Source organism: Panthera tigris, chromosome B4 (genome assembly GCF_018350195.1).
Source record: "Panthera tigris isolate Pti1 chromosome B4, P.tigris_Pti1_mat1.1, whole genome shotgun sequence".
NCBI lineage: Eukaryota > Metazoa > Chordata > Mammalia > Carnivora > Felidae > Panthera > Panthera tigris.
In genome coordinates, this window is record NC_056666.1 from 115,960,758 (window position 1) to 115,983,128 (window position 22,371).

At 40.1% G+C, this 22,371-nt stretch overlaps 1 protein-coding gene across 3 annotated transcripts in view; it reads right to left on the reverse strand.

The window, feature by feature from the left end:
* The window catches only part of CCDC38 (coiled-coil domain containing 38), a 58,126-nt gene extending 36,236 nt beyond the window's left edge, over positions 1-21,890 (reverse strand). For all 3 annotated transcript variants that reach the window (XM_042992942.1, XM_042992941.1, XM_042992940.1), the window contains exons 1-5: positions 21,714-21,890; positions 13,100-13,153; positions 9,291-9,391; positions 7,965-8,130; positions 2,378-2,442 (exon numbers count right to left, since the gene is read on the reverse strand). In XM_042992942.1, coding sequence (XP_042848876.1) covers positions 2,378-2,442; positions 7,965-8,130; positions 9,291-9,391; positions 13,100-13,139 — 372 coding nt within the window. In that variant the 5' untranslated portion in view covers positions 13,140-13,153; positions 21,714-21,890. The remainder of the gene's footprint in view (positions 1-2,377; positions 2,443-7,964; positions 8,131-9,290; positions 9,392-13,099; positions 13,154-21,713) is intronic.
* Positions 21,891-22,371: the final 481 nt, after the last annotated feature.

The window sequence follows — 22,371 nt, forward strand, 5'->3', positions numbered from 1 at the left end:
CCCCATTGCTACTACATTTCAATAGTCTCATAATAAAGGGTAAAATAAATTGCATACTAAGTGATCACTTGTATTAGAAATAAAAGCATGGGGGCTCCCAAGTGGCTGTTGACTGAGTGTCGAACTTCAGCTCAGGTCATGATCTCATGCTTCCTGAGTTCGAGTCCCACATTGGCTCACTGCTGTCAGCACAGAGCCCACTTCCCGTCCTCTGTCACCCTCTCTCACTGCCCCTCCCCCACTCATGCTCTCTCCCTCTCAAAAATAAAAATAAAACATTGGAAAAGAAATAAAAGCATGCCAAGTCTTGAGACTACATAGCCTTTATCTCATGAGGGAATTTATTTGGGGACCACCCGGAGACTGTTTCCTTTCTTTCACTTTTATGAAGAGCTCAGTATTGTTCCCAAATGGCTGTGCCCCACAAATCAAAAGTAGCTGCATATCCCCTTAGGCTCTATGCTAAGAAATAAAAATAAAAATGAAAAAAGCTACATGTCCCTCCAAAGAGCAGGTCCATCTGGTATTATCCACAATAGCCCTCCAGTATTTCTGGGCATTGAGAAATTGTGCTGTCTGTAGTCACAAAGTCTCCTCCATTAGGAAGTAGCAGGAAAGAATCAGGTTTCCCTGCCATGCCTATAACACATTTCTCCAAGCTGCCCAAGGGTAGGGGTGTTTAACCAGCCTCCAAGAGCCCTGTTTAGATCCCAAAATAAACTTTGACATCTAGGTTTTATTTTTTTAGTACATAATGTAAGAATTTGCTTGGGTTTTTAAAGCCGTGCAGGAAAAAGAAATTATAAAGTCACATAATAAAAGTGAATTTAAAATATTTAAATGAGGAGATTTTAAAGAAATATCAATAATTACCCCAGATTTATAACAAAACAAATTTCATTCATTACTTGACAAGTATTTATTGAGTGCCTACTGTGTGCTGGGACTGTTTCAAGTGGTGCTAACAGAGCAATGAACAAAATAAACAGATTTGCTTTTATGGGATATACATTCCAGTGGAGCGGGGAGTCCATTACAGGGGGATAAGTGGTCCAATGGGCAAGGGGGGCAAAGGCAGAGGGTTGCCATTATGTAGAGCCAAGAAATGCCTCCCTGATTTGGTGAAAATTAAAGAGAAACTGGAAGGAAATAGGGACCAAATCATGGGGATATCTGAGGCAGGAATGTTCCTCCCAGAAGGAAGAGCCTTCTGTGCAAAGGCCCTGAGGCAAGGGCAAGATTGGTGTGTCCTAAGAACAGCAAGGAGGCCAGTGTAGTTAGAGGAGAATGAGCAAGGTGGGGAGTGGTAGGAATGAGGTCAGAGAGAGAGAGAGAGAGAGAACAAGCCAGGGACAGATAAGTCACTAGAGGTCTTCAGCAGAGGAGGAGCATGTGTGGAGAAAAGGCTCCTACCTTTGTGTGGAGAACAGACTGAGTGTAGGGAGCAAAAGCGGAAGCAGGAGACCAGTGTTCAGAAGTTATAACAGTAATTTGCACAAGAGATATTGGTGACGTGGACTACAGTTGCAGCAGGGGAGGTCATGAAAAGTAGTGTGATTATGGATATATTGGGAAAAATATATTTGAAAGTATATTTGGAGCTGGGTTGTAAGTAGGAGAGTTGAGGATAGCTTCAATATTTTTGTCCCAAGCAACTGGAAACGTAAAATTGCTACTCACTGCAATGGGATCACTACATGAGATGGAGATTTTCAGGGGTAGAGAAGAGTATAGAAGGGACAAACTTTTGGAAAGTCTGAGTTTGTGAAGTCTGAGGTGCCTATTGGGCATCCAAATGGAGCCGTCAAGAACCGTAGTTGCCTTTGTAAGTCTGGAGTTCAGGGAAGAGGATCAGGTAGAGAAATAAATTTGCAAGTTGTTAATAGGGAAGCGGAATTTAAAGCCATGGGCCCGGAGGGGTGTAGATACAGTACAGGGTGAGGAGTGAGCCCTGGGGCACTCCAACATTTGGAGATTGGAGAAAAGAGGAACCGGAAAAGAAAACTGTGAAGGAGTGAGCAGCCAGTGATGAAGAAGAACTAAGAGACAGTGGGTATTGGAAACCAACCAAAAAAAGCATTTCAAGAAAGAAGAAATGACCAAATGACCTAAGTGCTGCTGACGGGAAGTAAAAGGAAGACTATGAAATGACAAATTGAACTTGGCGATGGGAAGGTCACTGGTAACCTTGACAAAGTAGTTTTGGTAGACTGATGAGGACGAAAGCCCAACTGGAGTTGTTTAGGAAAGGATAGGAGGGACAGTAGCTCTGGAGACTGTAGTGGAAAAATAAAATGTCAAGGTGAAAAGTTGGCAATGCTACGCAAGAAGTCTTCTATTTGACTAATGGAAGGAAGAAAGAAATTATTTTTACTACCTCCAGCAGAAACCTGTCTCTCTGGTCATTAATAAATTCATGAATGGTCCTTTTTGTGTCTGCACCTTCAAAGAAAATGGAAATAGACTTAGGTTTAATTCATTATCCCTCAAAAGCCTGTATAAAACAAAAGCCAAGTAATTAAATCACTGTATACAGTATGTATCTGACCTTAAAAAATCATTATACCTTCAAATAAACATTTTTCCTAATCACTCAAAAGCTGATTTCATAATAGTAACTATCATTGATTTTATGTCCATCATATTCCAAGAACTTTATTAGACACTTTATTTTTTTAATGTTTATTTATTTTGAGAGAGAGAGATTGAATGTTTGTGTGTGTGTGTGTGTGTGTGTGTGTGTGTGTGTGAGCTGGAAAGGAGCAGAGAGAGAGGAGAGAGAGATACTCCCAAGCAGGCTCTGCACTGTCAGTGAGACCATGACCTGAACCGAAATCAAGAGTGGGATACTTAACCAACTGAGCCACCCATTTGCCCCTCGGCAATTTAAATAGATTACTTTATTTAATTTTAACAATAACCCCAACGAGGTACATATTTCTATCCCCATTCTATATGTGAGCTCAGAGATGTCAAGATACTTGCCCAAGATAATAGAGCTAACATGTGGTGGAACGGGCATATGACTCCTCAGCCTGTGCTAAAGAAGACTGAGCTGTTTTAAATCTTAGTGTTTTGGCCAATCTAGATATATAAAACTGAAGTCCTTTGGCAAAGTGTTCTTGGGGGTCACAAACCAAATTTACGGCAGGAAAGAAAATTTACTATCTAGCCTTTACTATCTAGCAATCAAAAAGATCAGTTTCCTTTCAAGGTTTCTTCGTTCTAGAAAAATTATACATAGGCTGCATTTCAATAATGTTCACTTCATGAAGAACCACCAGAATGTGGTATAGAACAAAGTCTTTTGATTAAAATGTAAATAGAAGTAGAAAGTAGTGTTTTTCTGTTTGTTTTTAAAGTTTATTTTTGAGAGAGAGAGCACGAGCTGGGGAGGCAGAGAGAGGGAGAGAGAGAGAATCCCACAGGGCTCAAACCCATGAACCGTGAGATCATAACCTGAGCCAAAGCCAAGAGTCAGACACTTAACCGATTGAACCACACAGATGCTCAAAAAAATCTTGTTTCCCAAATGACCAGTGAGCCTGTACTGCATGCACTAGGAAGGAAGCCCACAGTCTTGGACCGTATTCTGCCTCTGCCTCTTACTAGCTATGAGGATGTGAGTAAATTACTCACCCTCTCCAAGCCTCAGTTTTCCCATCAGCAAAAATGAGGACACTAATTGTGGTAAATTGTATTATTGTTCCAAACTATTTTCTGCCCCCTCTGTAAGAAGATTATCTCCCCCTCACCACCCCACCCTGCCCCGTATCAGGCTTGACCATTGACTGGATTTGGCTCATGCAATACAAGAGGAAGTGATCTGTGATGCTTCCAAGCACAAGTTTTAAGAACCACCACTGGTTCTCTCTTTCTCCTTCTGCAATAACTCCAGCAACATATCAGACAGGGGTTGTTCCTTCAGTGCAGGACCCAATGAAAAGCACCAAAGTTGAAAGGTGAATGAGAAATAAACTTCTGTTGTTGTCAGCCACTGAAATTTAGAAATGGTTTATGACCACAGCATAAGGTAGCCTAATGGATCATTACTATAATTTCTACCTCATAGTGGTGTTGCGAGAAGGAAGTGAGGCAACATGCTAAGAAACACATCATAGCTTCTTAATCGCTAGCTATTATTAAAAATACAATTCGAACGAGTAATCGCTTAATTTTCCCAGGTCAGTAATGATAGCAATTATGATTATTATAATCATTAATAGTTCTGTGATTATGGGTAACAAACAACAAGATTTGGAGTCAGACATTGGTTTGAGTTCTGTTCCACCTAGTGACCTTGAATTAGTGATTCAACCTCATTGGGCAATTTTCATCAGAGGAGGAGAGGAGGCAAAAATATCTAACAGCATTTTGTTGAGGATTAAGTAAAATAACATATGTGAAAGGAATAAGCACCTGGTTATAACATAGTTTTCTTTTTAATGCATAAACAAATTGATTATAAAAAATCCTCAACATTCATAAAATTAGAGTCATAAAATGAACTGCCATGTACCTATCACCTACTTCAACACAATCAACATTTTACTAATCTTGTTTCATCTATTGCCACCCCTCACTCTCCCCCTCACTGGAATTTAAAAAAAAAAATTTTTTTTATGTTTATTTACTTTTGAGAGAAAGAGAGAGAGAGAGAGAGACAAAAGTGTGAGCAGGGGAGGAGCAGAGAGAGAGTGAGACACAGAATCCGAAGCAGACTCCAGGCTCTGAGCTGTCAGCACAGAGCCCGATGAGGGGCTTGAACTGACAGAGTGGAGATCATGGCCTGAGCTGAAGTGGGCTGCTTAACTGACTGAGCCACCCAGGTGCCCCGCCCCTCACTGGAATATTTTAAAACAAATCCAAACCATTGTTACCATTGAATCCATAAACCCTTTAGTATGTAACTCCATCATATAAAAGAGTCTTAAAACATAGTCATAATACAACTATCATACCAAACAAAATGAACAATTCCTTAGTATCATCTTTACCTACTCTGGGTTCAGATTTCTCCAGTTGTCTCAAAAATAACTTTTTAGAATTAAAAAAGTTAAAATATAAACAAAGATCAGTTTGGTTGGCATAAGTCCTGAAGTCAATTTTTTATGTGTAACTTCCATCCCCATCCCCCCATAAACACTTCCTTTATTCCATGCCATTTATTGGTTTAAGAAACCAGATCAATTTCCCTGTAGAATTTCCTTTATAACAAGATTGCATCCTCATGGTATTATTTAACATGTGCTCAATCTCCCACGTTTGTTTGATTAGATTCAGTCTCAATTTATTTAAAAAACATTTTTAATAGAAAAAAAGCATGAAAGTGCTTTCTGTAGCTTTGATTTGGTCACTTGTGATGGGTCAGATGAATTGGAATCAATTTCAACATAAAAAAAAAACGTATACTGTTCTTTCTGTTTTTTCACCAATAGAATTTATTAGAAACATTTCAATAGTGTATGACACATCCTATCTTTTCCTTTTGTCCTCGCAGAGCACAGATCACATGAAAGGAATGATTTTTTTTTAATTTTGGAGTTTTTTAAATTCCAAATTAATTTTAAATTTTTTAAATTTGGAGGAATTTTGGAGACAAATTCTGTGTATGCTAAACTTATACAGAGACTGATATATATCAAGTCTAGAATTCAAAGAGAAATGCCAGAGTATGTAGGAACAGATACTTTTTTTCTAGCTGTATTGAGATATAATCGGCATATAACATTGTTTCAGTTTAAAATGTAGAACATGATGATTTGATACACATATATTATAAAATGATTGCCATAATAAGATTAGTTAACACACCTTTTGCCTTACATTACTACCATTTTGTTGTGGTGGTGGTGGTGAGAACATTTAAGATCTACTCTTGGCAACTTTAAAGTATATGATGCAGTATTGTTAACTGTAGTCCCCATGCTATACGTCAGATCTTCAGAACTTACTTATCTTATAACTGGAAATTTTTACCCTTTGATCAACATCTTGCCATTTTCCCCACTCCCCAGTCCTTGGCAATAACCAATCCACTCTGTTTCTATGAGTTTGGCTTTTTTAGATAAAAAAAAATTCTATACTGTCCTTTTAGTAAATATTATAGTCATGGTTACCACCTTAGGCTACTTTAACATGATACTATCTGGCTGACTTGGTGTGATTTTATTCTTCCACGCCTAAATAGACTGGTTGTAGTGGGTTTCCCATTTTGGCTCTTCTAGCTATCTGGAAGGTTTTTGACAAAGAGACCACGTATGATAAAGCCCTCCCGGAAGCACTAGTGTTCCTCAACACCGGAATACCTCATCACTCACTGGGGATGTGGTCAAGAGGTGTTGCCCTTTGAGAGTAAAACCAAAGTCAAGCTGCCAGCTGCATTTAGGTGGAAATGACACATCTATTATGCAGCCTAACCAATCTGTCTATGACAGTTTCTGTGTAATTTTTTGAGGTGATCTAGCAGTTGGCTGCTATTGCATACAGAAAAATAAAATAACTGGGCTCCCAAAGTAGGGGTCACTTGCTCATTTCACATCATGTGGGTCTGTTTCTAATGAGGATCCAGGCAGGCAATGTAAGGTTGGGAAATGGGGGTTTCAACCAAATCAACTCTTGATTGGAAAGAGTCAGAGGGGGATTTATTTTCAATGAAAATGTCCAAATTGCTTAACTGTGTAACTGGCAGAAACTGACAACCTGATTTCCATTGTTAACAGAGCCCAAATTGCCTTGGATAATACCAAACGATTGTACCATTTCCTTTTTGAGAGTTTACTGTATGTCATTTACTCTTAAGAGGCCAGTAACTCCTCTGTCAACTGGCATGGTGTTAAACCGGGTCATCTGCAAAACCACACTTGCTAGGTGTCTCAGAAGTGGTAGTGTCACAAGGATATTTGAAGGTGGCCATTTTGTGTAGAACTCTAAAACATATCCCATATCATTTTAAGTGCTCTTGATAACTTAAGGATCACCATTCTACAAAGGTAAACTATGAGGCACACTACTGAACCTAGCTATTCCCTACTAGAGGTATAGTCACTGATATCACTATGTTGCCTGTCATTCGCACTTTTTCATACAACTATGTGCAGGATACGTGCCTCTAAGATCTTCTAAAAAGAGATAATGTGGCTTTCTTCTTCTACACTAATTATAGTCTCCAAAGTTCTTTCCTAAGTGGCTGGTTTTTTTTGTTTCGTTTTGTTTTTTTGTTCCCTAAAGATTTTCTTTTATCACAATTTGGGAAAGTTACCAAAATTTTTAAGTTTCCACAACAAATCCTGCGCATTCAATGTATCTTCCTTCCTTCCTTTTAATTTTAGTTTAAAAATGTGGACAAAACTTATTTTGGGGGAAGCTTTTATGACCCCCATCATCCTAGCATTAATCATATCAATGTCATTGGCTTCCAACTGCTTTCTATGTCATTTGTAGGCACTTCTTGATTCAATAAGTAAGAAATGTCCATGACATTTTGATGAACAAGTTGCCCTTTTTCATAGAGCAAAAATTAAAAGCCTATAATAACAACATGTTGCCTTCAAGTGCCCTTGAAACAGGTTATGTCTTTGCAACAACAAGGCTCTTAGCATCCTGATTCCGGATATGTGAGTTTTATGGCCTGGAAAATCAAGACTTCTCTTAGAAAGTTTTCATATATTTCTACATCTAGAAACGAGTTTAAATGGCCCATGCCATAACCTTTAATACTGTATCATTTTGGGAGTGACTTTCTTCCTTAGAACCATGAAAAGGAGTAACAGTCTATTTCTTGGAAAAGTGTGTTTTCTTATTTAAAATAGATTTTTCTCCCAACTCTCAGCCCCCATTTACAAAGGCTTCCCCACCATAGTATGAGATAGTATACTTTTTTTTTTACCTCCAGAAAAGCCCCCAAACCTGACATTAACAGTAAATATTCAAAACAATGTTCTTAACCAGTAATTTAGACTTACCTTCTGTTAATCTGAGAATAAGAGTGGGATCTAGCCCAAATTTTTCAAATGAGTCACCAGCTGTGTCAGAGTAGAATGCTCTTTGGCCCAGGTGTGAACGACTCTTCATTCGAGATGAAAAAGTAGACTTTTGGTAGACTCTCATGCTGCGGTTTATAATTTTTTCCTGCCCAAGTGGAAAAGCTTAATGGAATTTTTACTATATAAAATGTTGTCTTTAAAAATAGTGATCATATATAAAAATGTCATTTACAACAAGTCTTGTTCTCATTACTGATATATTTCTCAGTAGTGATACATTAAACAAGCAACTTTGAGTTCTTAACTCTGAAGGACTGGGTCTAATTTTCAGTTCCTTCTCTTAGGAAGCTGAGCACAGATATAAAGACATTGAACATTTCCCAAACAGGTGCATCACAAATATGAGACTGGAAAGTGCTCTGGCTTTATTTTCATTTTCATTTTTTAATCTTATCTTGCCCAAACTGCAGGTAACTTGGAAATTCCACTATTTTGAAAGGACTGGTTCTGTGGAATTGAATTGAAAACTTGAGAGGAAATGGACCTCTCCAGTAGACAGGAAGAAATCAGCCTTTCAGTTTCAGAATCTTTGCTCAATTTAATTTTGGATTTTCAATAAAACTATACAACTCAAGCATGAAACCATCACCTTACAGATGAATCAGTTAGTGAGCATTTCTAGATACTTTTTCATTCTAATTAGGATTTTAAAAATCCTATAACCAATCTTTACCTCTAGGAATAAGGAAAGCCAACCTCATGAAATCCAAATTGTGTAATATAAGGTACAATAATATAAGTAGTGAGATTAACTGCAGGGCACACACCACCACCATCACCACCACCACCCTTCTCTCCAACAAGGATGGGCACTCCTTTCTCTACATTTCTTTTGTATGCCTCTATTACTGTATTTTATCAAGTCTAAGATGTCACTTATTGTAGCTGCACTATCACTTTATGCATTGCCAATTATGCATGGCACCCCATCTATATATGCTGGATCCCAATTTCAGGAATGAGAAAATGTGAAAAAAATATGAACATTAGAATCAGTGAAGTGGGGTATACCATACTTGTCATATGCCATTGTCATGGTGCGTCTGTCTTCCCCCAGTAGGTGGTGATCCCTAGGTCTTTACTGTTAGATGATGTTCCTTTTGTGTGTGCTTATACTCCAGCACAGTGTGCAATGCATACACAGACATCTGACTCCATGTCTTAACCCAGCAAAATTAATAAAAGTGATAGATAGGAGGATAGGTTTCTAACATTAATTGGGTTTAGGCTTTAACAAAACTTTACCTTTTTCTTTGCTGCCACTTCATTTTCTTTGAAAAGAAAGAGATCTTTGAAAAAGATCTTATATGGCCTTTCCTTTTTGACTGAGTCTTCTTTTCCTTTATCTGTTAAAAAAAAGGAAAGAGAAACATCTGTCATCCCTGCTCTGTTGACCAGAAGGGCGAGGCTCCCCCTAGCCAGGGTACAGCAAGTGGATAGGTGGGTCTCTGAGGAGGACACAGGCAGCCTTTGCCTCCCCAACTGAGGCAGGGATGCAGGGCCTGGATCTCAAGGGCAGAAGACACAGCTCATCCGTCTGTTTCCCATGGCATCAAGCAGAGTGCTTAGTACTTCAAGGGGGATAAGTCTGTATTTGTTGTGTGAATAGATAAGTGGGCCAATTACAAGATAGTGGGATCATATTTTGAGGCATTAAGATATTGCTCCTTTCCATCACTACAAATACAACTACATTCTCTTATACCACCATTTCAGCAGCAATAGACACAGCCAATATCCTTAGGGACATCCTCAGTCCAGACTCGAGAGTCTTCAAAAAAAAAAAAAATCAAAGATAATGATGAGTATTGGTGAGGATCGGAGGAATTGGAATCTCAAACGTTCTGCTAATGGGAATGCAAAATAGTGCAGCCGCTTTGGAAAACTGGCAGTTCCTCAAAAAGCTGAACATCTGGTTGCCATGTGACCCAGTCATTCCACTCCTAGAAATGAAAATGTACGTTCACATGAAACTTGTACATGAATGTTTATAGCAGTATTAGACATAATGGTCAAAAGATAGAAACAATCCAAATATCCATCAACTGATGAATGGCTAAACAAAATGTGGTATATCCATACAATGGAATAATAATCGGCCATAAGAAGGATACATAATACAAGACTGATGAAACTTGGAAATATATTAAGTGACAGAAGCCACATTAATTCCCTACATTATAAGATTCCATTATATTTCATGAAATGTCTAGAATAGACACATCCATGGAGGCAAAATGTAGATTAGTGGTTGCTGAGGGCTGGAGACGAGATGGAGGAGGGTAAGAGGTGACGGCTAAGGACTGCAGGGTTTCTTTCTGAGATGATTAAAGTGTTCTAAAATGGACTGTGGTGATGGTTGCAAATATCTGTGAATACAAACCACACACTTGTACACTTAATAAAAAATAAGCCTGGCTATAAAGGGCTTGGTGGCGGGGGGGGGAGATGGAAAGGGAGAGGAAGAGAGGGAGAGAGAAGTCAACTGAATTTCTGAATGGACTTTTTGTTTTTATTTATAAAATCTGAAATGATAAAAGGTCTTTCTCTTTTTCTTTCTTTATTGCTTCCTAATGTTTGGGGGTGGAAATTTTGACTTTAAATACCACTGGCCAGAAACAGGAATACTGGAGCTTGGAACTGTTACCTTAAGTCAGTGAAAAGGAAAGGATAACTGAACACACATCTCTCTGCCCCAGCCCCTGCACCTACTCTCACCTCCCCAAATATCAGAATGTCTTGAAAGCAACACTCTTCTCCAAGTGGCTAAGAGATTCCCAGCAGGGCTGGGAATTATTGGTCTGGAGTTTATAGGCTGCCTGAGAATTGGCTCTTTGTCCAGGGATTCAGTTGGGAAAGTGGGAGTGTCTGGGATAGAAACCTCAGACACATTTTTCTGCAGGTAATGGATTAGGAAGAAAGAAAATTACAGAATAGAAGCCTTTGGCTCAACATGGAATATGGAATTTTCTGATCACCTCCTATTCACCTTGTGGGTAAAGGAAGGATCCCCTGCCCTAAATAGGATGAGATGGATGAACATATGACACTCAACACTGGACTGATGAGATAGACAGCATCTGGGATGCTGGGATATTAGTCCCTTATATGCCCAGCCCAGGGGAGGAAGACACCGCCTGCCATGCAGGACCACATCATGACTGCACTTAGGAGCAGAGCGAAACAGCAGGGATTGCAGGAGACAGGCTTTGTAGTAATAAGAGGATAAGGTGCCCCCTGCTTCCCATAACAGGATGTAATTGACTTATGAAACCCATTAGGTTGAAGACCAGTGGGGTGTAACTGGTCCAGTTGATGGGGAAAATAGGTGGGGAACCTTTCTCACTGAGTGGAGGTCGAATCTGGCAAGAACAGGGAGACTTACAGTTCGACCTTTGGGGATCTGTGAAACTCAAAGATGTCAATGCAATACATGAAATTTTAGGCTTTGTGATACATGAGCAAAGACAGGTGAGGGTAAGTCCAGGCAGCTGGGCTTGGAGACAGCAGGAGTATAGAAGGGCAGAGCCAACAGACTGAGGCTCAGGAGGAGACAACAGAAGTCAAGGACCCAAACGGACTTAGGGTTGAGTGGCATTGCCAGTCTATGACCTGGTGGTACCCTATACCACCACTCTGAGGCCAGAGCTGGACCTGACATCCCAGGATGGGACCACTGATGTCTTCCAAAGGGTGAGGCATTGGTAGGCTGGACATCTCTCCCTCCACCAACTTTCTCTCCTCCTAAGAAAAACCTTACAAACTTAATGTCCACCCCACCCTAGGTGGCTTAAAATTTTAAATGCCCGATTTTAATCCCCTCTGATCAAGTTTAAGTATCCTGGATTGACAAAATATTTTTTCTCTTCTAACTCCAAAGCCAAATTCTTTTTGGTTATAGAGAAATAGAAAAACTAAAACTCTGAATACCAAGTATATTAATTTTCTATGGCTGCCCTACTAAATTACCACAAACTTGGCAGCTTAAGACAAGAGAACTTTATTCTCTCACAGACCTGGAGTTCAGGAGTCCAAAATCAAGGTGTCGTCAGGACTATAATCCCTCCAAAGGCTCCACCTTAGCCCTTCCAGCTTCTGGTGGCTTCAGCCATTCACTGCCTGTGTAACTCCTGCCTCCATTCACAGGGCCTTCTTCTATTTTTTCCGCTTGTCATTGGATTTAGGACCGGGCTTATATCCGGGATGATCTCATCTTGAGATACTTCCATTACACTTGCAAAGACCCTTTTTCCAAATAAGGTCACATGGCAGGGACACAGACAGCTACCACCATTCTGGAGGGCTGCGTTCAACTTGCTCTAGCAAGTTTCCTGAATTATAAACTCACTATAAGCATTGGCTCTTAGCCAACCTTTCTCCCCACCTGAATTACTTCCTAGTCACATAGAACTAGGGCTGCTATAACAAATCACCACAAATTAAGGGGCTTAAAACATCAGGCATTTATTCTCTCACAGTTCTGGAGGCCTGAACTGAATGCATTGGTTTGGTTTTCTCTGGGAGTTTCTGAGGGAGAATCCATTGTATGACTTTCCCCTAGCCCATGGAAAATGCCTGTGGAATGCCTATTACCTGTAACATACTCTTGGCATTACCCAATTTTCAAATCTTTGTCAAATTTGTAAGTGAAAAAGAATTTATTCTTCTATACCAATAAATATGAATTCCTTGTATATTTGTAAAGAAGCAGGAGGAGGAGAGAAAGGCTGGATAAGGAAAGGAGAGGACAGATTTTGATAAGATGTAGTTATTCATGACCTTTATTATGACAAATAATTGAGTTGTTTTATGTCATGAAATTCCCTAGCAAACTAGCTAAGTATGACAACTTAATGCCCTTCTGATGTGGAGATTTGTCTTTGCAGAATTAAAAAGTGGAAGAGAACTTTCTCAGCAGCAGGCCATTTATAAACTCTTTACATAGAAAGATGCTTGTCTTGTGGCATTCTCCTTTTCCGACTCTCCCAAGTCTACCATGGAGACTGACCATACCAGGCGCAAAGCAAGAACTCATTGACAGATTCCTTCTTTACCTCCAGGAGTCAGGGGTATCGGCAAAAAATATGATGACATTTTGTCTCCTGGCCCTGTCCAAAGAAAAGGAAATACATTAAAAATAAATTCTGTAAACCTGTGCACACCGGGTGATGTATGGAAGTGTTGAATCACTAAATAGTACTCCTGAAATCAATATTACACTGCATGTTAACTGGAATTTTTTTTAACTCACCGGAATTTAGATAAAAACTTAAAAAAAAATAAATTCCATAAACCTTGTATAAAGAGGCTAAATTCAACAACCAGTGGTTCCAAATAGCCTTCATTACTTTTAAAAGTAGTATATGCGTAAACTCTTTGACCCAGCAATTCCAAATCTAGGAACTTATCCCAAGAAAATAATCGGGTAAGTGGGCAAAAATGTATGTACAATAATATTTGTTGACATGTTATTTAATAAACAGGGAATTGATTAAATAACTACGGTGTACCCATAACATGGATCGCCTTGTGGCCCCTCAAAACGATGCTGTAGTCACTGTTTAGCTCTGTTAACAATATATTACAAGTAAAAAACAAAATATTTCAAAATGGTGGGAATGGTGTGGGTTTTAAAAAACACAGGCCAAATCAGATGCTTTAAAAGTTGTTCAGCCAAACATTAATAGTTGTTGTCTTTGATTTGGAGCAACCCCTCCTTTCATTTTTATCAGGTGTGGGATTAAGGTTAGGTGCAAAATTTAAGGAAGTAGCCCCCCAAACTCAGTTATCAAGATAAATAACATGTCAATGCAAGTTTTTTAAAAATTCCAAGATAATGCAGGAAAAAAAAATCTATGGTGAACAAAATATTAAAACTTTAAATACAGACAGGATTCGACTGTGAATTCATGTGACCCTGAGAGTGCATGCCTCACTTGTCACACCCGCGTCCTGGCCCACAGATCTTGTCTGTATTTACATTTTTGATATTTTGTTCATGGAACTTTTTGCATTAATTTTTATTTTTAAAAAATGGTGAATTAAAATGTTTGGTTTTGTCCATGCTGAGCATGGAGCCTGCTTGGGATTCTCTGTCTCCCCCTTTATCTGCCCCTCCTCTGCTCACTCATGTGCATGCACTCTCTCTCAAAATAAATAAAATTAAAAAAAAAATGTTGTTTTTGCCTTCCCCTTTAGGCTTTGCACCAAAGGCAAATGTTTGACTTCCTTCACCCTAATCCTGTTCTTGAATTTTTATACTTTTTTGTGTTATTCTCAATGAGTTTGTGTAATTTTTACAATGAAAAAAGTATCAATGATGTTTTCATTAGGGAGGAAAAAGGACGTTTAGTATTTGATATAAAAACGTGTGCCTGGGGGTGCCTGGGTGGCTCAGTTGGTTGAACGTCAGACTTCAGCTCAGGTCATGATCTCATGATCCATGAGTTCCAGCCCCTCATCGGGCTCTGTGCTGACAGCTCAGAGCCTGGAGCCTCCTTCGGATTCTGTGGTTCCTTCTCTCTCTGTCCCCCCTGCCCCCACTCTCTGTCTCTGTCTCTGTCTCTGTCTCTCTCTCAAAAATAAGTAAACATTAAAAAAAAATTTTTTTTTAAAAAGGTGTGCCCTTGTCAGAATGGCTAACATTAACAACTCAGGCAACAACAGATGTTGGTGAGGATGTGGAGAAAGAGGATCTCTTTTGCATTGCTGGTGGGAATGCAAACTGGTGCAGCCACTCTGGAAAACTGTATGGAGGTTCCTCAAAAAATTAAAATAGAACTACCCTATGACCCAGCAATTGCACTGCTAGGTATTTATCCAAGGGATACAGGTATGCTGTTTTGAAGGGACACATGCACCCCAATGTTTATAGCAGCACTATCAACAATAGCCAAAGTATGGAAAGAGCCCAAATGTCCATCGATGGATAAATAGACATAGAAGATGTGGCATATATATATATATATATATATATATATAATGGAGTATTACTCTGCAATTAAATAGAATGAAATCTTGCCATTTGCAACTACGTGGATGGAACTAGAGGGTATTATGCTAAGCAAAATCAGTCAGAGAAAGACAAGTATCATATGACTTCACTCATATGAGGACTTTAAGAGACAAAACAGATGAACTTAAGGGAAGGAAAGCAAAAATAATATAAAAATAGGGAGGGGGACAAATATAAGAGACTCATAAATATGGAGAACAAACAGAGGGTTACTGGAGGGGTTGTGGGGAGGGGTAGGCTAAATGGGTAAGGGGCTTAAGGAATCTACTCCTGAAGTCATTGTTGCTCTATATGCTAACTAACTTGGATGTAAATTTAAAAATAAGTAAATAAAATGGTAAAAAAAAAAAAAAGACACTTGTTACGATGAGCACTGGATGTTGTATGTAAGTGATGATTCACTGAATTATACTCCTGAAACCAATATTGCATTGTACGTTAACTAACTAGAATTTAAATAAAAATTCGAAGAAAAAAAAAAGGTGTGCCCGCAATAGGTGTGCCCGCAATGGGACAAACATCCTGTTTCAGGTTGCCCATTTATTTATTTTTAAATGTTAATTTATTTATTTTGAGAGAGAGAGAGAGAGAGAGTTGGTTAGAGAGAGAGGAAGAGAGAGAATCCCAAGCAGGCTCTGAGCTGTCAGTGCAGAGCCCCACTCAGGGCTCCAACTCAAACTCACAAACAGTGAGATCACGACCTGAGCTGAAATCAAGAGTCAGATGCTTAACCAACTGAGCCATCCAGGCACCTGTAGCTCCTTATTTAAATTTTGCCTCAGTTCTCTGAAAGAACCACCTTGAAGAGCTAAGAGTCCCAGAAGCATTTGTAGCAGGTGATTAAAGATACAGACTTTGGAATGGAGAAGCCTGTTGGTTTGACATTTACAGATGTGTGAGCAAGATCACTTAACATTCAAAAAATATTTATTGAGTACCTACTATGTGCCAGGCACTGTTCTGGCTGCCAGAGACAGGACAATTTAAAAACAACAACAGACAAAAAACACAGTTTCTTCATGGAACCTACATTTAATTATTTAGCATCTCTGAGCCTCAGATTCCTATTCCAGAAAATGGGGATACAATCTCACCCCTTAAAGCTTTCATGAGGATGCAATGTATATGAATAACCAAGCAGGGTGCCTAGCATGCAGACCAAACTCAGTAAGTGGGAGAAATTTTGCACTAATATTTGTTCATTAGAATGTGATTTTACTTCCATGATTATAAAAATAAAAATGAAAAAGAGAAAAGAAATTACATTAAAGCTTAAAAAAATTTGTTTAATGTTTATTTATTTTTGAGAGAGAGAGAGAAAGCAGAGTGTGAGCAGAGGTGGGGAGGGGGAGAAAGAGAGGGAGACACAGAATCTGAAGCAGGCTCCAGGTTCTGAGCTGTCAGCACGGATCCCGACGCGGGGCTTGAACTCACAAACCGTGAGATCATGACCTGAGCCAAAGTTGGATGCTCAACCGACTGAGCCACCCAGGTGCCCCATATGTTAAAGCTTATAATAGAGAAAAGATTAACAAAAACCTACATCATTGATATTATACTTTTCAGATTACTGAAGATTTTTTAAATGTTTGTTTATTTGTATGAGAGAGAGAGAGAGAGAGTGCACAAGTGAGGGAAGGGCAGAGAGAGAGGGAGACAGGATCCAAAGAGGTTCTGCATTGGCAGTAGAGAGCCCCATGCAGGGCTCAAACTCACAAACTGTGAGATCATGGCCTGAGCTGAAGTCAGACACTTAACCAACTGAGGCAGCCAGGCATCCCTGAAGATATTTTTCACAGGCAGTGGATTCATTCTGATAGTGGAAATTTCATGGGCCCATAAAAAAATTGATTTACTATTGGATGGCCAATAGTTAAGATTTGTAGGGGATTTTCTTATATTTGTATACTCAGCACTCCTCCAAATCCCTAAGATTTGGTTCTGTTCACTTCTCTCTTGACATACTTTAAATCTTTTAATTCTTCTATCTATCTACATTCACTCCCCTATCCATCCCCACTTTCACTCACTTCTCCCAAGTCTACCTGCAATAAAAATTTTTATCCATGGGTTCTGGCACTTTCTCACTCAGAAAAACCAGAAGTTCCCAGTCATCTAAGCCAACCAATAGCAGGTATCTGCTCTGATTCCATCTTTCTAGTAACTCATAGAACATTGAATGGAATCGGTAGTCTCTAAAAGCTGTTATACTTCTGTACTCCTGTACATATTAATCTCCCTATTGATCAATGAAGGGTTGGTAAAGAACATAAGAGAGAAGAAGAGAACCGGCTGTTCCTAGAAGGGATTATAAAGTTCTCTGAACTAAACCAATATGATGTGTCAACCAGGAAAAGGAAGCCAAAGCCATGAATGTCTTTGTTGTGCAAAATAAAAATAGCACGATGACTAAACAAAAGCTCTGTACCGAAATCGAGGGAAAATGTCATTGGATTGCATAGCAAATACCTGCAAGTTCACATCTAAAATATTTGTTCAAATCCAACTTCCGACAGATGAAAAAGATGAAGAACTCAGAAAAAACTAAGGCTTCAAAATGGTGGTGTGTGTGTGTGTGTGTGTGTGTGTTGGGGGTCACCTGCATGGCTCAATCAGTTAAGTGTCCAACTTCAGCTCAGGTCATGATCTCAAGGTTCATGAGTTTGAGCCCCACGTTGGGCTCTGTGCTGACAGCTCAGAGCCTGGAGCCTGCTTCCGATTTTGTGTCTGTCTATCTCTCTGCCCCTCCCCCGCTCATGCGCGGTCTCTCTCCTTCAAAAATAAACATTAAAAAATGGTGGTGTGTGATTTCAAGCCATCATTTTTAGAGGTGGCATAAGCTAGTGATTACACATAGTGAGGAGCATGGACTTTCATTGTGCTCCTTAATTCTCACACTTCAATTTCCCCATCTTTCATTTCTTTCCCTTTCTTTCTTTCTTTCTTTCTTTCTTTCTTTCTTTCTTTCTTTCTTTCTTTCACTTTAGGGAGAGAGAGCATGAGTAGGGGAGAGGAACAGAGGGAGAGAGAAAGAATCCCAAGCAGGCTCCGAGCTGTCAGTGTGGAGCCTGACACAGGGCTTGATCCTGTGGCCCTGGGATCATGATCTGAGCTGAAATGAAGAGTCAGATGCTCAATTGACTGAGCCACCCAGGTGCTCCTCAATTTCCCTATCTTTCAAAAGGACTGATAAGAAAATAACACCTACTTCATGAGATAGTTAGGTGAGTTAACATGTGTCCCTCACTTTGGACAGCATCAGATGCACAGTAAGTACCATAGCAGTACTTGGAGAAAGCATTCCAAAGAGGAAGGATACCCGGTGTGTTTGAGGAATGGCAAGGAGATTAGTGGGACTTAAGCATAGTGAACAAAGCAGAGAGTGATAGATGAAGTCAGAGAGATAGCAAGGGCCCTGTGTGGGTCATTTCTTCAGTGAAATGAGAATCTGTAATGAACCACTCTGATGGCTGACCTGGGAAGAGACTGTACAAGGGGATGGGGGTGGAATAAGGACACCTGTTGGGAGGCTACAGTCATTGGGAGGCACGAGACAATGGGGACAGTAGTGGAAGCGGTGAGAGGTGGTCTGATTCTAGATACGTTTGGAAAATAGAGCCTATTGGACTGGCTGATGGTTTGGATGTGGGGTATGAGATAAAGAGCCCAAGAGAAAAAAGGATAGTTTCCATGAATGGAGACAGAGAAGCTGTGGGGGGAAGATAAATTGGGAAGATCATGTTATGTGTGAGATATGTTAGATGTCTAAGGGGACATGGGTGTAAAATATACTGTTCTTCCAAGCGAACGCCGATCCTGGCTGATTAAATCAATGCTAGCCTTCCTCTAACATTATGCAATTATATGTGGCCACTGAGTCAAATTTTTTGATGTGGATCCTCACAGGGGCAACATGGATGACGCCGCGGGAAGACCCTAACCTTGATGGCAGGTAGGTTTAAATCCTGCTTCTGCCTCTTATCAGCACTTTCTTCTTAGGTCTATCCTATTAAACTCAATGCACCTTCCATAAGGTTCTTCTTACATCAGGTGTGGATGCGAATACTTTTCTTACAGGCTTGTTGCAGTTTTCAAGCACAGGTAAGGTATGCAGTGTGCCTACTTATGGTATGCTGATAGGGAAATAATTGCCTATCATTTCTTCAAGGTAGATATCCAGATCTTTCCTCCTTCTAGTCTGTTCTGCCTCGTGAATAACTGCCAGCATTTGACAAGAATAGGAGAGATAACTGATGACCAATTTTCGTAAGAAACCCTGAACTAAAATTCCTGAAACTGGTTCATTTGAGAGGACTCTCCCAACAATATCAGTGTAGATTTGGGGTACCTGACCCACCTTTGTGTGCATTCTGAACACTCCAAGCTTTATGGAAGTGGAAAAAGAAGAATGGGGTTTTATAATGCCTAACCCTAAAGTCTGAGACCAACTCCTAAAATGGACAATAACAGTATCTACCAGATACTATTCAGAGCAATTTGTGTTTGATTTTCTCAACTCTCTTTATAACTCGGTGAAAATGGATTTCCAGAGTCTCTCAGTAGGAGATAAAAAGCTTTGTTTATCTCCCATATGCAAAGATTTAGACACATTCATACTCAATGGCTTTCAGTTTGTTGTTTTGTTTTTTTTTTTTCCCACCTCCTTCCCACCCACTTGGACAAATACTAGGAGAAAGGGCTGTGAACTGTGTCCTTGGATGGTGTGGAGAGACCAGAACTAGCAATTTTTTGTTTACCTGAGAGCCAGGAACCACTAGGTCCTTGGCCTGCTTAATGATCTGCCTCTCTTGATTAGGTCAGAAGCAGAGCACAGTGATGAGGAAATTACCTTCAGCTTGACCTTTAAGGCCTTGCTGGCGTATTTTGTGTGGGCTTTTCTATTGACATTTCTGACTGCCCCTTTTGCAAACTGAAAAAAATAACTGGGGGTCAAGAGGAAGAAAGAGTACAGGAGTAGAAGTCAGCCAATGTGAGTAAGATGATGTGAAAAATACTGTGTAAACTAAGAAATGCTATAGGGATGTTGGTTATTGCGAAGGACATTATCTATAATTAAGTATTTAACAATGACCAAGGAGGAGAGAAGTTCTCTCTTATCCTTCTTGCTTGTCTGCAGGGGCTTTTCAGGCAATGTTGTATATCTGGACTGTAACTGATGCACTCAATTCACTCACAAATAAAAATCCCCATGAAAAGAATGACTATTTCTTTTAGACTTCCCCCCAAAGTTGTAAGCTTTAAGTTCATAGTACATTCTGTGAACCCGGCAGGAGATCTAGTGGCTGAAATCTTTAACTTAATTGACTCGTAAGACAAATAACAGGATTAAAATGAATAGTAGTATAATAACAAGTACACCTATAATTTGAGCTAGGCACTGGGCAAAGTGTTTTACATTTCATCTTATATAAAGCTCAAACAAATCCATAAAATAGAAAAAGGCATGAGAAAATGGATGAAAAAACTGAGGTTTAGGAAAGTTAAGTACAGTTCCCAAGGTCAAACAACTCATAAGTAACAGAGTAGGATTAAGACAAGTTTATCGAACCCCAAAGCCTTCTATATTTCTATAATTTTACCCTCTCCTTTACGTCTACAACTTCATAAGTCTGCAAATAGGCCTGTAATTGCAAAATGTAACAGATTCAAATCTTTAGCAAAAATTTTATAATATAAAATTTTAATATTTTTCTATGAATTGTGACTTTATGTTTGCTCTTCACTATTTCTATTTCTCTTGTACTATTTCTCTATTTTACATTTCTCTTTAAAACTATAGGGGAGCATGGGTGGCTCAATCGGTTAAGCATCAGACTTCGGCTCAAGCATGATCTTGAGGTTGGTGAGTTCGAGTCTCACAGAGGGCTCTGTGCTGACAGCTCAGAGCCTGGAGCCTGCTTTGGATTCTGTGTCTCCCTCTCTCTGCCCCTCCCCTGTTCATGCTCTCTTTCTCAAAAATAAACATTAAAAAAAAATAAAAAAAAAACTGTGTATAGACACACACATCTGTTTGTGATTATGTGTCTGAGCTGTGAGGAATATATGTCCCCCCCGCCCCCCCCCCGTAGGGTCTCTTTTATTCACATTCTCTATTGAATTCCTCTCTTTCCTACCAATTGGTTTCTCTCTTGAATGGCCAAAATATGAGAGCTAAAGTATATTCTTACTTATTTGTTCATCTAAAGGATTTTTTGCTTTCTCTTCTTTGTTTTTAAATGGCTTTTAAGTAACACTAAATTGACTTTCTTTTACATTTTATGGTCTTACAGGTCTCAGCCTGCGTTTATGGTCTGTTATTCGTGTTTATCAAATGCCTTCCTTTTGATTATAGTCTTTGCTGGGCAGGGAAAGTGCCTTTCCCGTCTTTGTAAGTTCCACAATCTAACACAGAGCTTCTAATAAAAGCGTCTAAACAAAATAAAATGATTAAGAAACTTAAAACCCAGTGCCTGCCAGTGTTTTCACAGCAGTTGATAGGCAAGAAGAGATGTCGGTGAGAATTACACACCATCTTGCGTAAACAAACTTGATTCTGTCTCCAACCTTGGGGGCAAATTGAGGGTAGGCCCACCAGTCACAGCTGGGTGTGAGGATGGGAGGTAAGGGGGGCACTGAGCTGAAACCACTTTTACCTCCAAGAGTTTGGATCCAGGAGCCGGTCCAACCTATCCTTCAGAAAGCCGTTAGTAACGGGACGGAAGGACAGAAACGCCAATCGATTCTCTAGGCTCGGCTCTATCCTCCCTCGCCTGGATCCCGCTTCATCTCGGGGACCTTCTGGTAGGGGAATCTGGAGCGGAGCTGGCCAACCGAAAATTGTGCGTGGCACCCGCCACCCGGCTTCTCGGCCGCGCGGACCCAGGAGCAACTCCCACCGCAGCCCCCTCCTCCCCATCCTCAGGTTCCTTCTGCCCGCGGCCCGTCGCGTCCCAGTCGGCTGGGCAGAGGTTCCCCGACACTGCGCCTCCCGGCTCTCTGTGCCTGATTCCCGCACCTACCCCTGAGCAGAGGTTTTCCCCCATTCGGCCCCATCTGGGCGCCCTTGCCCCTCGGTGACTCCCTCAGCGACTCGCCTGGCCACGTGATCGACGAAGCCCACCCTTCTCGCTCCCGGTGACCCAGCTTCAGTTTCCTAATCTGGAGAGTAGGGACAACAGTCTCCACATTTACTCGGAAAATAAGAGGGCGACCAAAAAAACACAAGAGATTCCATGATAACATTTATTACTAATCCTCATTCGGGTTGTTGGCACAGGCACTGCAGCTGCGACGGTCGGGGGGTGGGGGGAA